This window comes from Aedes aegypti, chromosome 2 (genome assembly GCF_002204515.2).
Source record: "Aedes aegypti strain LVP_AGWG chromosome 2, AaegL5.0 Primary Assembly, whole genome shotgun sequence".
Classification (NCBI taxonomy): domain Eukaryota; kingdom Metazoa; phylum Arthropoda; class Insecta; order Diptera; family Culicidae; genus Aedes; species Aedes aegypti.
Genome location: NC_035108.1, coordinates 236,517,267 through 236,535,805, shown reverse-complemented (window position 1 = coordinate 236,535,805; position 18,539 = coordinate 236,517,267). Strand labels below are relative to the sequence as shown.

Here is an 18,539-nt window from a genome sequence, read left to right as displayed (position 1 = left end):
CCCGCAGAACAATACATGTGCAGTTAAGCAAGATTTTTTTTGAAAATTGATTTATAAACCCCAAAAGAGCTAAAGTTGATAACTGTTTCTACTATTTGATAGAAAACATGTTTGTTTATCCGACCATAATTAAAAAGGAGCATATAATAATGTTTTTCACATCTAAAATCGCTGCTTTCCTTAACGTGGGCATATTACCCCCAGTCCCCCTAAATGTGATTCGAACAGGTTTTCTCCTTTTTGTCTACATTTTGGCCAATTTCATCTACATAAACTTAAACTCTCACACATTAGCTTTCGGGAGTTCAAAGGAACAAATGTGGGAGGTGTAGCAATTATTATTAAAAATTGGCCAATTGCGATGGGCGATTTTGAATCCATGTTCCGAACATCGATTTTTACGTTCCGATTAATCGATTTTTTGAATCGATGTTAAGTTCACTCGAAATCGAGTGAATCGATTTTCTTCATTCGATTAATTCTTTTGATTGAAAAAGATGAAAATGATTAATTTTTTTTAATGAGTTGATAAACCATAATCCTAACTTTTAACCAGCTTTGAAGTGCGTGATGTATAATTTTTACTTTCAATTGTCATTTAATTGAAAGAATATTATTAGGGTAATCAAAGTATTTTGGACAGACCGTTACGCGTATATAATTTGGCCATTTTCGGCAAAATCGAATGGAGATGGCCAAATTATATCGCGTAACGCTCTGTCCAAAATGCATAAAACACCCTATCAAATGCATTTGAATTTAGTCTAATTTTGAGAGCTTGTTTTTGAAAATTTTAACATGAGCTGGAAAATTTAATCGATTTCAAAACATCGATTCAAATTATTCGATCAAATCAGTGAATCGATTAGACATATTGAATTTGAATCGATGTTTTGGTCAAATTCGTTCAAAGCTACACCCTAATACATAGTTCTACATGGAAGGTTCATATACTATTCTTGCGTGGAAAATTTTGTGATGGCGCGTAATAAACTTATCAATTCGATTTATCTTATCCGTATGTCAAACCGAATTCTCCGTCCACTCATCACTTCATCCCTGTCAATTGTTCGAAGTGGGAAAATTGGTCTACGCTTTCCAGGTATTGTTCGAAATCGGAGGCAACTATGACTCGATGCTCGCCGTTCTGGTTTGCTTCTCCAGCCCTATTATCTGTCCAAATGTCGGACAGCTTGTTATAGTGTCGGCTGGTGAGCGAGCAGCCGACAGAACGTGGCGCAAACAAAAGGACTCAGACGAGGGTGATTTAGGCAAGGGTTGGGGGCATGGTGGCAAATGAAATGGAATTAGACTAATTTGATAATTGATGTGCTATTATTCAGATCGCTTAATCAGGTGATTACAGTGCTATCCACTTAAAGTGGTAGTATGGAATTCGAAAGCTGCCAAAAAGAACCGCGAGGTGCATAGTGGTGGAATGTTTGAAATTTCAAAACGGCATGAAGTCAACAGCTAGCCAGGGATTGAATGCGGCACAGTGGCACAAGATAGCCATCCGACGGAGGAGCGAAAAATAACGACTGTATAATCGAAGATAATTACACATAAATTTCAGTTTGCCTGACGTTTCCCTCGTCGTGCGGGTGATTAATGTATTTGAAGAGTATCTCAGTTGGCCATGTTCGCCGGGAATCATCCAAGCAAGCGAGCAAGCAAGCGAGATGTGCATGAGTGCGAGTGTGTGTGCCCAAGTGAGTCTGATTCGGCGCACCGCTCTTCGACCATGTCCTCTCAATGCGCGGGGCTGACTTCGCATCCCCACAAAGAGCTTGTAATCGGAAGGAAGGGACGGAAAACGTTCAACCAAGTAAAATTTATTATTTCTTGTGTCTGATTCAAGTTTTATGCTGTGCTGCGAACCGGAGCATCCGACGCTAACGGCGTGAGCAAGGTACCTCTTTAGCGACAAACGGCGACACATGACATTGTGGGCTTCATCGAGATTTATACCCTCGGCAGCGACAGCGGCAGCGGCAAAGAACGAAAGAGGATCCTCAAGGTGGAAAGACAAGCCAGCAGACAAAGTGGTCAACAAATGTGCGAAGCGGAAACGCCAACAGAAGAAAAAGCGAAATATATATTCCGACAACATGACAAACAACATTGGACAGCCAGCGGCGACGCCATTCCTCTGACATAGGGTGATAATTGAAAGGCTCAGTAATTAACTAATAAATTACAGAAACGAGAATAACTTGAATTGTACTCAGGCTTGGGTTTCTTTATAAAATCATTTATTTCTTCTTCTTTATTTCTTTCCGTACGCTTAAAGATAATTAATAGAGTTTTTACGGCTTGCTACTGTTATTTATATATCATTTTTCATTCCTACAATTTTTATGTTATCTGTACATTTTGTCCTTTGTTCTGTATTCGCAATGAAAGAATCACTACAGTCTTTAGCTCTTGTGTTTGAGTGGCAAATGGAAAGTCTTTAACAAGCAAAAACAAACAAATCAAACTTAAACTAAAATGTTTGGCAATTATGTTTGTAGTTAAAACAATAAATTATTCATGCGATGGTTTTGAGCTCAAAGAAAAATCCAGTTCGAGGCTTAGATTTATCCCTCAACAAATAGCACAAAATGCCGACGGCTTTAGATATATCTGTATTATCAAAACCATTTTATCTACTGCGATACCATTCCTATCATGTTAGAAAAGTAGCTTCAAATCTATGGCATAAAACTAGTTTAAAGAACCTTTTTTGTTCGATCTATTTGGTTTAATTCCACAAGTGACCCTTGAAAGGTTCAATTCAATCTTGAAACCAGTTTTACAACCAAGATGCAGTATACACGATTTTTGACAGTCTAGTCTCACTACGCTTTGCAATTTTGCAACATTCTAGCATTTCTTCTTCATTTTTTGCAATATAGAATAAAGTTAATATCACAGATTCATAGAAAATAACACCTGGGCATTCTTTGAATGGAAGGGGCGCTTTTACTGGTGAACTGCGGCTCCCATTCGTTGGCTGTACAAGGCAGCTGCGTATGGAGAATAATATTGCCCGAAAGCAGCAGGGTTGAATGCAGCTCCATAAGGGGATCCGGGAAGGCCAGCGGGTAATGCTCCAGGTTTAGCGTAGGGATGATATCTGGCAGCGGAAAGCGGGCTCAGAGGTGGATTTGGATATCCACGATGTAGCGATGAAGGTGGAAAGATTCCACTCAACGGCATCAGTTGTTGCTGCAAGGCCAGTGCCGCTGGGTCTGACAAATTAGCGGTGTGGGTTCTAAGATGTGACAGAAGCTCGTCGGTCGTGTTGAAACGCTTGCCGCAGTATGAATCACCAATAACCCAGTTGCACATGTAGGGACGGCCTGGTTGCGTGGCCGCTGGTGGGTAGGGATATCCCGGCGGAAGAGTTCCCATGGCCATGGCGAGACTGTATTTTTGATGATCGCATTGCGTGCAACCTGCAGGGCACTGACCACCCATCATCATTTGATGATTGTGTGCGGAGAATTGGCACCCAGTACAATAGGGATCTTTGCAAATTGGCACCAGTGTTTCACCGCCAGATGGAGTTTTGACCCTGGTGTAACTTAGGTATGGATTGGCACCAGCAGCAGCTGCACCAGGGTATGCCGCCGCCAACATTGCAGCATGGTGATGACTGAAGGCTCCAGCAAACGGAGGTCTGAACGCTGGATTTGTATGATCAATACCCGACGGCGACGGTAATCCGGTTAGTGGGTTTATTCCGTAAGCACTTGGTTTGTATCCTGACATATCTTTTCCAGCTTGCATAACTTCGGCACCCGGACGAATAATAGGGCTAGCAGAGGTTTTGTCACGATCATTTGGGGAATTGGTTTTCCTACTGCTACCCTCGGGTGTACTTTTACCATTTTCACTTATTTCACCGTTCTTGTTTCCATTAACACTTCCTGCACGAGGAGATTCTGCACTACCCCGCGATGATGAGCGATAATCTTTCTTAACATCATTATTATTAACATGATTAACACTATTATTATTCATTATATCACTTCCACTGCTCATCTTTGACGACGGACGATCATCATTCTTCACCTTTGTAGTTAGCACATTCATTTCATATGGCTTGAAAGCAAGTTTGATTTCTGGCGATGCGTCTGATTTTTCTGTCTTCACCGACGGAGATCTTGAGTTGTTGGAGTGAGGTCCATTCTCGACGGAACCAGCAGATGAAACCGACGACGATGATGACGATGAAGATTTTTTGTTCTTTTCCGATGGGGAAACCAAAGACTTGACGGTTATATTTCCAGAATCTGCTCCTATCTGGCTACATGTTTGTGCCAAGAGTGCCAGCGGGCTTTTCTTGGCGTCCAACTGTAAGAAAGTAGAAGAAAGGAAAATAATTAATGGAAATTCATAATAAAGGGACCAACGGTGAACGTGAATCAATTTATCGTAAAGATTAGACACCTACCGAAGTTAGCAGCGGCGACATGTAATCCGGCTGCAGATACTGGTTATTTCCGATTTGTAACATAGCTGCTCCTTCAAGTATTACCATTTGTTGATGTATCCTTTCGCTCCCAATTCCCTCTTCAAACAGTTTGTTCAATATCTTGTTCACACAATTTGTAACCCACAACTTTTTATTATTATCCTTTGATTGTAGATATCACCGTTTTGCTTTCAACACACTGGTATGTTTTGCGGAGAGAATTTTCCCTTGCCACACAATGCCTCAGCTTATAGCAGCTTCCACTTTCTTCATTCAAACAGTATTCTTGTTAAAATGTTTACCTCTTCCTTCACCATCCACCCAATAGAGGAAACATTCACTCTCTAAAAATCCAAAATCACTTTGCGCTCCGAGCTCAGACGAAAGAGCTGTTAACGGCCCGAAAGACAAACTCAAACTGAAAACTGGATATCTAGAAACGATTTATGGCTACGACGAGCGAATGTACGTTTTCATCATGGTTTCCTTCACGATTGAGCCGCCGACCAATCAAAATGCTAGAAAGCATGCGCCCCTCTTTACAAATACAACCGCACGCAGAGAGGAGAGAGATCGTTTCTTTCATTCCGACTCACCGTGAATTCTGTGCAAGGTCTTCTGTCTCACTCAGTACAAGTCGTTTTCAGCTTTTTCGATTGCATACTTCCTCTGGCCATTAACTTTGCACTTAATGGTGTGTAGAGCAGAAACTTGTTATTTTCACTCACTGAAAAGAGCATAAGAGCATAAAATAACCATCAAAAGAGCAATTTTCTCTTGTTTGCGCTGCGGAGAAGAGCACACTCTAGACACACACACTGTGGTAATGTACTTTTGGTGTGGAGGGGGATATCAGGATGCCAAATCGATGGGCTGGAATTATTTTTTATGACAAACACTCTACATAATTTTAATGCAAATGCTCTGTTGGATAAATTTATAATTAAATTAATGAAATTCTAATCGTGGAATTTATTTGTAACTGATCCAATCACAGTCAATAAAAGACCATATGAACAACAACTGGATGCAATTTGTAGCATTCCTGGTAGCACTGCTAACTTGAGAGTGGTAGCTAATTGCTCACATTTCCATCTTGGTCAAGTCAGTGTTTCACTACCGTGGTGCTTAGTCGGTTTTGTTTATCTTCTTCGGCTTGCCACCCAAGATGATACGAAACCGCGAGAATAAACCGCCTCTTAGCTCTCCGACCGCAACTCCGCCGTTGTTGGCTGTCATCGCATTCATCTCAGCATTGCAGGCGGCAGTGATGGCGGTTGGTGGTGATGGCGATGATGATGTTGATGTAGATGGCAGCCAAATCGTGCCTTTTAGCTGTCACGACCAAAGTTGACGAGCCGTTCGCTCTTTTGACGCGACCGCTACTGCTGTTGCTGCTAGCCTAGCATACCGCGACGACAAGATGAGATGGCATTCCTACCGGTCGTACTCCGCTCCGACCCTCACTCCAAGTGTTAGTTAAATCCGAGGGCTTCTCCGTTGCGGGAAACCACTTCAGGGGTAAACAACGAACTGCATCATCGTTCATCTGTCTGATGCCATGCTTCGGCTTATGACCGCGGTACAAAGGCAGACGTGGATAATGGGTGTTAGTGTCGAAACGATATTGAAGAAGATCATAACTCAGACACCTCATTCCGTCATTTTCTGGAAGTTTACCTATCACTGCTCGCAACTACTACTCGTGTTGATTTTTTCGCCACTTCACAAAGCCTCTCCTTCATCGACTGGAAGGAAAGTCAACAGAAGAAAAATCAACAATTTTGAAATAATTCGAATTATAATATAAACGTCGTTGGGCAGAAAACTGTGAATATATCAAGGCACAGAAAACATCTCAGATTTTGACATTATGATAATAAGTAGAGCAAACACTTCTCTACAGAAGTAAACATTTTCGTGGAAGTGATGATATTTATTTTCATGCTTTGTACTATTACGGTACACATCGACAAAGTTAGCTGCTAAATTTAGTAAGCAAATGTTGAATTTTATAGTATTGATACCTCAGACAAACAAACGTAACACTAACGAAGTTTCCATCGACCACTCATTCAAGGATCAAATCAAGTTCGCTATGTCGCAAACCTCACAACCTGAGTCGCACTAAACGTTTTTCTTCATGTTAATTTCTCATTTTGAAAAGACCTCAGAACAATAACAATAAGACGAGCATAATATACATCTCTGAATATACCAATCACATTTACAGTACATTTAGATTTGATACCTCATATATATTATCTCTTCTAGAAGAATATTGTATTGATTAGCAGTATAACGCGGCCATCGGAAGATAAGACTTTTCGAACCCAAACACTTGACTCATATTTGGGAATAGATTCATATAGTATATCTCAGACTAATAGCATAAATTACTATAATACAGTGGGATTCCGTTTTTTGGCATGTTCCATTTTTGGCATCTCCCCAATTTTGGCACCAAAATGGATTCGTTTTAGGCAACATTTTTGAAAACTACTAAAATTTGTGATTTTTTGAAAAATTAATTGTGACTTTTGTTTTAGCCATGTGAATTACAGCTCATCTTCACACTAATCGCATTTCAGAGATTCATCTTCGTCGATATTCCCCCATATCGCACCAACTGATAGGGCACCCGTGCGCGCATATTTAATTCGCTTTGATCATATGTCCGCGACATTTTATGAAATAATTAATCTCTACAGATATCTCAACTAGAGTTTTAACATTTTTTCGCAGGCATCACACTTCGTGACCAGCCCACGTGAGTCTGCTGATAGATGGCACGTTTAATAAAAATATTTTTCTTATGATTTAAAACAGCTCATTTAAGGAAACTGACATTAGAGCAATAAAAACTCTATGACACACCGTTTGAGCGATACATTTTGTCTCGCCTCTATAGCACACGCTTTTCTATTGTGGATATATATGCATTGCATTTATAAAAACATGCCGCAATAATAGAAACAAATCAAGCAAAAAATCATGTCCTCTAAAATTTCATGGCATTTCATAAAATAAATTGCGTTAGTAAATTTCAGAAGTGTCAAAATATAGCCTATAACTTTGGTAGTAGCCAGAGAAATGCATAACCCATCGGCTTTTGTTTAATTTACAAAGATAGAGTCACCATAACAAATGCAAGCATAGTCTAAACTACACTTGTTTCACAATAAGAACATTGAAACTCCTTCTTCAATAGAGCCATTATGTACCAGTGGTGCTCAACTTCTGAAACAATCAAAATATTTCTTTCAGCGGATTCTAAGTATTCATGTCGGACATTCTGGGTTTCTTACAGGATCCTGAGAATGTATTATTAGTTATTGGGAATGGAATTCTAGAATTTCCTAGTAAACTCCTAAGTTTTGAGCGAAATATTGTGGATTTCTGGTGTTTTGAGTATTTCTGGGAAAATCTTGAAGATTCTGAATAGATTTTCACCGGAACTGGGATTGCTAGCTGGAGTCTTGCAAGTCCAAATTGTATTTTGTATCGGTGACTTGAGAATTTTCAACAATATCGCAGCGGAGTCTTAAAATTCAAAGCGATACTTTAAAAATCCTAGCGAGCTCTTGGTTAGATATCAATTTCTATCTTGAATATAAGAAAGATCCTGGCAATTCCAGGCAAGATTCTGTGGATTCCATGCGAGCTACCTCAGAGTCCAAGCGGGTCCCTGTGAATTCTAAACGACCACCTGAAAATTCATTCATTGATTTCATGGTGGATTTCTACATGCTTGAATTAAAGTGACAGAAAGCTTATTTTTGTGTAGTACAAAACTACGGGTCACAGTTCTGGAGATTGTGGAGCACCACTATTCTATGCCATTTTTTAATCTTTTCTCTAGGAATTTTACATCCATATATCTATAGTATATCTCATTAAAGGGTTAGTTAGGGTTACCATTCGTCTGGATTTGGCAAGATATGTCCTGATTTTGAATCTTTTTCAGCAAAAATTGTTAATCAAATTTGCTCAGTTTTGCAAAAATGCATTAAATTGAATGGCATCTCTAAGCTTTGGTACTATTCTGTTTCGAAAAATCTAATGATTATTATGCATAAACATTTTGTCCATATTCGCATAACTATCCCAAGTTTTATACGTTTTTCTTTATAAATGGGACAGTTCGGCGAATAAAGACAGAATTGGTTTCAGCTGTTTGATTGCACTTTTGATTGCTGTCAATCAATCGATATGAGATGCCTTACTATGCAATAAGCATGGTTTTGAAGATTTGTTCCAAATTACAGAAGGTTGTCAAATTTTGATTAAGAGATAAACTGATTTATGTTTATGAAGTAAAAAAATATACCTACAACATTTTTTTCGTAAATACGATCCTAATGAAATGTATTGCATTTCTGTATTCTTACACAGTTTTGCGAAATTGTCCACTTCTTGAATAAGGGTCACTTATGCGAATGTCTTTTAACATGGTCCATGCATACAAAAATATACATAAAACGTATGAAATATCATTAAAGGCATTTTAGCGATAAACTATATGTGGAACGTCTGTCCTAATTAACATAAAGGGTCTATAGATTTGAAGCATAGTCCTACCCAGCGGAAATGTGTTTCGAAGTAGACCGTTCAGAAGACAGTGACAATCATTTATTTCCATTTGGATGATGTACACTGCTCACACTATTATGGGTCACCTTGTCACGATTATTAGTCACTCTGTTCCACACGAATTTTAAATGGAAATGACCCATAATAGTGGGTGACCCATGATAGTGTGACTACTGTAACAACATCCTAATGATATTTAGCAATTATAAAAAAATGGGTTCAGGTTTTGGCACGGTTTCGTTTTTGGTAAGTGATATTATCTGTTTCATGGACAACAAAACGCGCCGCCAACTTTCAAACAGATCAACAAAATCGTCGCCAGCAAACGAATCAAAGGAGGTTATTTGCCGATGTGTTGGTAAGACTGGTGAAACGTCAAATTTGTAGCGGCTGGTTGGCTGGCGTCGATTTTGGCGACGGTTTCACCGGCGACGATTACAAATCGTCGCGTCCGATAAGGTGCGAAATTTACAATATTGTAAATTTTGCACCTTATCGGACGCGACGATTTGTAATCGTCGCCGATGAAACCGTCGCCAGCCAACCAGCTGCTGCGAATTTGACGTTTCACTAGTCTTACCAACGTAACGGAAAATCACCTCCTTTGATTCGTTTGCTGGCGACGATTGTGTCGGTCTGTTGAAAAGCTGGCGGTGCGTTGGCCATGAAATAGACAATAATTTCGACTTTGTTGCCAAAAAAACGGAATCCCATTGTATTAGAGGGTTGTGCTACTTTTCCCCGAATGTCGTTTCCCCGAACGCCAGTTCCCCGAATACCAGTTCCCCAAATACCAGTTCCCCGAATATCCCATTTCCCCGAATAGCCCACTTCCCCGAAAAGTTTTTGGCTCTCATTTTTGTCGTAATTTTATACATTTCAGGGTGGTGAACGTACTGGTCATCTGATATGCACCCTTCTTTATTTGATTGGCGGTTCTTACGGTGATTAGCCCTCAGAATTTTAGGCAAAATGTGTATAGTCGAGAATGATCAAATACCTCCTTCTTTTGATTGCATATCGTTCTTTCTAATTCACCATCCTGCCAGTGAAAATTATTATAGGACTTATTTGAACTGCTCCATTTTTCGGGGAAACGGGCCATTGAGGGAAGTGGCATTCGGGGAAACGGGTCATTCGGGGAACTGACGTTCGGGGAAACGACGTTCGGGGAAAAGTAGCACAATCGTATTAGAGAATACATGACGTACGAGACCCGAAAAATGGCGAGGCATTTCAGATAGAACTGCATAACATAGCACTGCATAACACGTTTTTGTCCCGCTATTTACTTAATTATCGGCTGCTGAATCCATTGCCGTTTTCAAAAATATCATAGCACGTCTAGTTTTTGATATAAATGCTGCTGAAAAGGCAAAATTTGACTGTATCAGCCAACTTGCATGCAAGTTCGCCAGCTTGTAAGGCAATTTATTTGCTTAATTTGTCACAGATTTCAAACTTTACTCATTCAACAATACTTATCAGCAAAGTTTACAATACTATCGATGCCCAAAAATTATTTTTTAGTGTTTGGAAAAGTATTGTATTTTGCCATATAAAAGAAACAAAGAGTTTTGTATGGAGACTGCAAGCATATTTAAAAAATGGATTAAAACTAACTTTTTCGTACCAATTTCAACCAAATTTTATCCTAAATAAGAGCTTAAGTTCTATTTTGCATGCTTGCTGGATTAGTCACATTAGATACTTTAAATGTCATGCCAACATCAATTGAACCAGTATTGCATACAGCTTTGGTGACCTGTTGCTAAAAATTGTGACGTTCAGGATCATTTCTGAAAACGGCATCAGATTGAGCGACCCAAAATTTACTAGAGACACATAATTTAATCCTTGAGACACGCAAAAATGTCATTTTTGTTACACTGTGCAGTTCTTGTCACATATAGATGGATGCTTTTTCATGTTTTTTCATCATCATATCACTATCGGTGTATTTGATTGATGGTCGACCGCATATGAGTTATTCTCGCTGAAACTAGGCCGCCATCCGCACATGGACTACAACATAGTTCTGTATGTTATTTCCATGAAGTGCATTCATTAACAACATATACGGATCAATCTGGCAGCACTGTTCTGGTAGTTGGTGCAATTACTATTAGCTCAAATTAGAATCAGTAATTTATAGTGGTTTTCTACTTTTAAAGTAGTATTTCATTTTTTAAAGTGTGAATGAATATCGGATCTCGTTACATACAGTTTTGTAATGAATGTTTGCTGTGGTTACAAGAAGTAATATCAATTTATATTTTGTCAAGTGATCATTTATGGTTCTTGTTTTTCCAACAATACATCGTTTGTTTGAGTGTGTGTACTGTACGGAATAAACTGTAGCCCAATCACTTAATTATCGTCATATCTGTATAGAAGGGTCTTGTTGGACGACAGCTTGTGAGTGCCAGTTGATAACTATTGTGTGCGGAGTATATCCCTTAGTAGCACACAACTGTGGTTTCTCTGGTCTCTGGCAAGGGCCATCGTCGCTACATACAACTGCCACAAAGTAGTCTGTAGGTATGCAAGTGGTCACTGTGTTACACTGCAGAATTTAGCGAAACGGGATAGAAAGGTACCAATACCTTATAAACTCCTCAAATAGCCAGTAGTTCAGTGGGATCTCTCCTCTCTTTATTAATATTTGAGTGGGATCACGGTTTGCTGCATGACTGTTTGGCTGAATTTTGTTTCACTGATGTTTGTAAGAACAAGACTTGACCATTTGATTTTTTTATGTGTGTTGTATCTAGTGTTACCTTCTTATACCATATGCTCTGTGATACACATTCATTTTAATTTGTTTTGATTCTCGAGGTTTGTAGTAGTATTATAGTATTTACAACCTTTGTTTTTGTTTTCGAGTGTCAGGTTTTTATCTCAAAAATGTTGAATGATCAGACTGATGATGCTGTTTATTGTGTTGAGTGTAGAAAGCAGGAAAATGATTTGAGCCAACTAATTACATGTTTGTACTGCTATTCTAATGCTTATTTCATGTGTCGAAATATAATAGGCTCTGCGGTCCGTAAAATGAAAAAATAAGTATGTACTTTTGTACATCAAAATGTTCTGATATTTACAAAAAAATATTTGATATGCAAAACAATCGTACACCAATGATCGATAGACTTAGTTCAGAGCTCCAAAAAAGTGTGGTCACTGGTGTATCAGCTCAACTGAAAGAAGTAAAAGCCGAAGTTAATAGTTTTGTGAAAGCCATTGAGCATTCTCAGCAAATTTATCTCTGCCAAATTTTGATGAATTTATGAATGATTTTCTTAAACTGAAGACTGAAAATGATCACTTGAAAATCAGAAGTTGATGGTCTAAGACATGAACTGTTATCCTTGAAAATAACCGTAAATAAATTGGAATTTAGTGATGATAGGGCTAATAAAGATTCTTGTCCAAAATGCAATATTGTTAGGTGTCCCAGTCCAAGAAAATGGACAGGTTTCCAGTATTGTTGCCAAGTTGCTGATTGTATTGGTTTGGGACCTCCCTGGTGGAAACGCATAAACTGCATTTTTGGGAAAAGCTCTAAAGCTGATACCATTGTTCTTCTTGATAATGGTGCAAACATCTACGATAATCAACTAACCTGTGAAATTTTTAATAATTTTTTCTCGAACATAGGTCAACATCTTGCTAATCAGTATTCAAATAGATGCTACTATTGATCCTTTGTCTTATCTGCGGAGCGTTCCAAATTCGATATTTAAATAACCAGTACTGTCAATGAAGTTACTCTATTGATAAATGAATTGAAATGTATGAAATGTGTGTCTTGATAATATTACCGCTGATATTGTCAAAAAATAATTCAGTTTGCTTATCTAGAATTCTATCTAAGGTATTTTATAAAATTTAAGAATTTGGCTGTTATCCAAAGTGTTTAAAGATTGCTAGTGTAGTCCCTGTTTTCAAAATCAGGTGATGCGTCTGATATAATAATTATAGACCAAGCTCAACGTTATCTACATTTAATAAAATAATAGAAAAGTTGTTGATAAACAGATTAGTACCTTTCCTCAATCAGCACAATGTGTTTTATAAATACCAATATGGGTTCCGGCAAGGAAGCAGCACGGAAACAGCAATTTTGGAGCTTCTAGATGATGTTATCAAAAATATTGATAATAAGAAAGTTGTGGGATCATTGTTTTTAGATTTACGGAAGCCTTCGATACACTTAATCACACATTTATTTTTAAAAAGCTTGAAGCATATGGTATCAGAAGGTTGGCAAATAAAGTCTTGTAAAGTTATATATCAGATAGAATGCAATTTGTCTCTATGGGTGACTCCGTTATCTCCTCAGACCAAATTACGGTAGGTGTGCCTCAAGGGAGCAACATCGGCCCATTGTTTGTTCCTCTTGTACATCAATGATCTCTGTAGACTCCCATTGAAGGGGTGTTCCACAGCTCTCTTCTACCCACGATATCAATGATGATTTGAAAACTTTATCACAATACTTAACTTCAAATTTCTGTCCCTAATATATCAAAAACTAAAAATATGATTTTTCATTCACTCAGGAAGCGGATTCAAGATCATTACGTAGTTATGCTAAACTCATGCTGCATTGAAGAGGTCAAATCATTCAAGTATTTGGGAATAATTTTGGATGCCACTTTGAATTGGTCTGAGCATATAGAATATAATCGAAAAAAAAAACATCTTCACTGTGTGGTGTTTTACGGAAAGTAAGCTTTTTGTGCCTCACAGTATTTTACAAAAAATCTACTTTGCGTATATCGATTCCAGCCTTCAACTATTTAAAGTTGCTCTGGGCCGTGCATATAAATCCGTCTAAAAAAGCTTCAAACCATACAAAATAGGTGCCTTAAAACTATACTTAAAAAACCATTCTTATTTCTTCAATCCAGCTCTATTCTGATAGCTCTCACAATATCCTACCCATCAATGGTTTTTTGTGATTTACAAACTGTAATATTTGTACACGCACATGCTTCATAGGGTTGATTTTCACCACAATGTTCAATTGCCTGTAGTTCCTCACACTTACCCAACTATGCGCCAGAATAATTTGCTTTCAAAGTCGAGCTAACACAACATTTGGCCAAAAAAGAATATCGATCATCGGACCAACCAAGTTACAAATCAACTACCGGATGAAGTTAAACAAATTTCAACATGACTAATGGAGGGAAACTCAAAAAAAAAAACAATTTACGAAAACTACTTTTGCACAATATTCAAACACAATAGTGTTAAAGCGGGTAACATAGTCCTATTCCGTCTAAATATTGGAAAAAGTAGAGGTAAAATTTGAAACAACTGGGTCCAACACTGACAAAAAAAGCTGTTATGCAGTTCCAAAGATACCGAAACAACTAAGGTACAGTGGGGGAAGTGTATCAGTGGGGTAAGTGGATCATTTGTCCATTTTAAGCATGAATACTGGAAGATGTTGAATGTTTTCGCACCATTGCTCGTTTAGGTATATTCTTACGTCCACACTGATACTATTGCAAAACTGGTACAACACGTACACTAACACAAGCAAACTCGTTAGCTGCAAAAAATCGATTTATTTCATAATTGTTTTCTATCAATCACAAATCCATTGTATCTTTGTCTAAAATAGAGCATTTGAGTTCCAATTGAGTGAACCACAATGGAAAATATATTATTTTTATAAATAAATACAGATATATTGGACATGGTACACTTACCCCTACTTTTTAATGGGGTGGGGTAAGTGGATCAAGTATTTTTATCATTTATTGGCAGACTACTTAAAATAAATTAAATAAGTTTTAATATCCGCAAATGTTGTTTCCTTTAACTTTTTTCATTCCTATCTTAAAATTCGTCAAAGTGACCGGTCCATTTGTGCCAGATTTTTATAATTTTGTATTAAAATTTTAATAGTTTTGTTTGAGTATTGCAATTTTTACAAAGAGCATAGAATTTACTCTAATTCATTCTGAACCAAAACCACCGAATTTGTTTAAATATTGCAACTTCTACTAAGAGCTTAGAATTTACCCATAATATCCATCCAATCTACAGAATTTTAATACAATTATATTTCCTCCGATCCCCAAACTACTAGCCCAAGTAGATAAACTATCAAAGTAATTTTGTTATGGTCTTTGTAAGATCTCTGGTCGAAGGCTATTTACAGAGGTATCAGATATCATCTATAAGTTATCAAAGTTTAAAAAGCAAATTGTTCAATCCAGTCATGATAGGATATTTTTTCTTATCATAAAGGTAGGAAATCAGTTAATTTCTACAAGTAAAATAAAATAGTTGTTCGATTTGCTTATTGCTTCAATAACGAATGTCGTTCATGTTCATTATATGCAAATATCTGCAGCAAAATTGAAAAAAAAAAAAAATAATATAATCTTCGCTTATATTATCCAAGACTCGATGAACCATATAGTCTTGATATCAATTGGAACATTTTTAAATTTAAACTTGACTAAGAACGTTTAAGTCTAAATTCCATCTTATCATCTAGCATGTCCGTCTTTTTAAGTGTTATTAATTGTATGCATCATTCACGTAGTGATGTGGGTATAGTTTGAGTAATATTACAAATTTTTGGAATTTTCCGGATTTTTTATTTTCATAATAATATTTTAATATGTTTAGCGGCAGGATCTTCGGATTTTACTAGATTAACCCCTCCTCCAGAAGCATCATATTTTTACAACAACAAGCTATTGCAATCACAGTAACTTGTTTGTTCTTCGATATTTTTGCACCAGTTCGATTCTACTTTTAGAATCTATTGTGATGTTGATCATTGATCATCTAGATTCCGAAAAATTCCAAAAATCCTTAGAAGACCAACGCGTAGCCATAACTCACCATAATATCGCAGGGTACAGTTTTTTTACTTAGAGTTTTTATCGTTTGACAGATACGTTTATTTCGACCTAAACTGTAAGGCCGTCTTCAGTGTCGTTTACTAGATCCTACTTGTAGTCTAGTATAGTTAGTCGAGTCTAGTATACAACACTGAAGACAACCTTACAGTTGAGGTCGATATACGCGTATCTTTTAAAGTATACAAGTTCTGGTGAAATTAAAAGGTATAGAGTAATTCCGATTTTTATTTTCAGGGGATAGGCAAAATTATCAGAATATGCAAAATTTTGCCCAAATTCAAATACTTATAACTTTTGGAAAAATGGATGCAAATCAATGCTTCCGGAAACATTCGATCTCCACCGTCCAGTAACCAATATGCATGTTCAAGTGAATTACTCAAACTAGACACAATTTGGCATCGATTTTTTCCGGATGCATCCAATTCCATAAATTTTCAAAAAGGTAAAAGCATTTGAATTTGGGAAAAAATTGCCTCTTCCCTGTATTTTTAAGGTATTCCACTATACAGCTCGAGTATTAATAATGAATATTTATGGTTTTGGTACCACTCTGCTGCCCATAAGCGCATATTTGTAACATTTAAAATAGTAGGCATTGAAGAAATGGAGTACCAAGTATATGTTTTTGTTGGTATGGAATGTATTTTTTTTTGTTAATTGACTTGAACTTAACATTACTCATTAAGGCTGAAATTTTGTAATTTCAATTAATAGCTAATATCATATCATAGTCAAAAAAATAATCTGATAGAAATACTATTGCAACTAAATTATGAGATGTTTGTGACTTTCAAAGGTATTAACTCAAAATTATCAAAATCGTCGAATGTGGCAAATATGCAGTTATGGGCAGATTGGCCGCATAAACTTCAAAACCCATCACATTGTAGTTTTAAGATTTCTTGCAGACAACTCCACCAGATTCGTAGTTTTTTTTTCGGATAAGCTTCTTAGTTGTTTGACATTTAAGCACGCATTTAATTTTTGGATAGAAATTTACCATAAATGTAGGATCAAAAAAATTTGAGTGTCGTCCTCCAAGGAATATTCGGAATATCTTCAAAGTCAGATGGTTAAGGATCAAAATCGACAAAGATTCTGAAGAGTTTGTTGAGAACTTATAAAAATAGTACCAAAATATTAAGAAACAAAAAAAATATAGCGATTTGATATATTTAAGTATTGGTAAAAAAGATGCTGCTGGTAGAGGGCTTAAACACCAGCTCCCACATTTGTTCAACGAGAGTTTTTTTGCGAACCCTTTAGAGTTTAAAACGATGGTTTGTAATTTTTGTAGTTTATCCCTGTTGTGTCATATTGATACATTCATCCCTTTCAAATTTGTAAAGTGCTGACGGCGTTACACTTCAATCAATACCAGGCTGAGTGTACCCATTAACAATCCTTCAAGCAATCAATCAAGCCCACGTTCATCATTTAGTTCTGGTGCTGTTGAAACGGCTCAACCTTATCGCACAATTTGATTTCCAGTCGACGTGTTTCAGCTTAATTTGTAAGGCAATTGTGAGCGACTCCAGAAAGTTACTACTTGGCCATGGTCTAATGATTTCGAGAGACGATAAGTACACACGGCGCGGCAGTCTTGCGTTCGGTAATACAGAGCTCGTTATTTTTTCATGACAAGTTGCCTTTTCTATCAATGATCGCTACTGTTCTTCGACACTCTTGTACGTCGCTTGTACAAACAGACTCAACAATCAGACGAGCTGGAAAGGGCAACAACAACAAGTAGCACTGCTTGATGGTACATCAATAGTCGGGTCTCCTTCTGATGAGCGATTCTTCGACGACCGGCGATGTGTGCTGCAAGTAATTTACAAGACAATCATCGCATTATCAACTCCTCATCTAGCCCAGGCAGACATCATGCACAAGGTGTGCCTGAAACCGTTATTAAGCGAAAATAAATGTCCGCCAATTAAGAACCCGTCAGTCGATATAAATAGTATTCAAGCATCTTCTAAGTAAATTTGAAAATATTTAAACGAAGGATACGAAAGTAATCGGGATTTAAAGGTTTTGAGCTACCGTAATCCGGGGTATCTGATCATTTTTTGATATTTGTGCGAATTCTCATTCGAAATGTATATTGTTGTGTTTTGAAAATATGTACTGGTACCCAAGGATCGTGACTGTATATTGCATTTTAATTTTGGAAAGTTTCAAACATGTTAAAAAATGTTCAAGTTGATTTTTTGTTTATGCTGATTTGGGGTAACATTGATAGACAATATAAAGAATGTTCCATAGTATTAAAATGTCATAACTAACTAAATGCATGGCATCTGAAGTGGAATAAATGTCAAACTTTTAAAATCACTTACCCTGAGAACGTCATGATTTTCGGAATAATTTCTAGAAAAATTCTTTATTCACTAATTTTTCTAAGTGGAACTTATTCATAAATCAATAACTGTCAATTGACAATTTTCTTGCTTACATCATTTTTGCAACTCATTTGAGGCATAAATCTTCAAAACAGTCAATCATAATTATTCAAATCTGTGTTTTGAACAGTTAACATATTTATGTATAGACAAAACTCTTTTAGCTTAGCTTAG

The 18,539-nt window shown here is 37.1% G+C and overlaps 1 protein-coding gene and 1 long non-coding RNA gene across 2 annotated transcripts; one reads left to right on the top strand and one right to left on the bottom strand.

The window, feature by feature from the left end:
• The first annotated feature begins 850 nt into the window (after positions 1 to 850).
• Positions 851 to 2,511, top strand: LOC110676476. The gene is made up of 2 exons (XR_002500427.1): positions 851 to 1,792; positions 1,862 to 2,511. It is a non-coding gene; the product is annotated as an uncharacterized LOC110676476 (long non-coding RNA).
• LOC5568035 (zinc finger protein Noc) lies at positions 2,340 to 4,925 on the bottom strand. Its single transcript, XM_021844506.1, has 2 exons — positions 4,445 to 4,925; positions 2,340 to 4,344 (listed from the first exon to the last, which is right to left on the bottom strand). The coding sequence occupies exons 1-2, from the start codon at positions 4,529 to 4,531 to the stop codon at positions 2,968 to 2,970; spliced, it is 1,464 nt and encodes a 487-aa protein (XP_021700198.1). The 5' UTR covers positions 4,532 to 4,925; the 3' UTR covers positions 2,340 to 2,967.
• Positions 4,926 to 18,539: the final 13,614 nt, after the last annotated feature.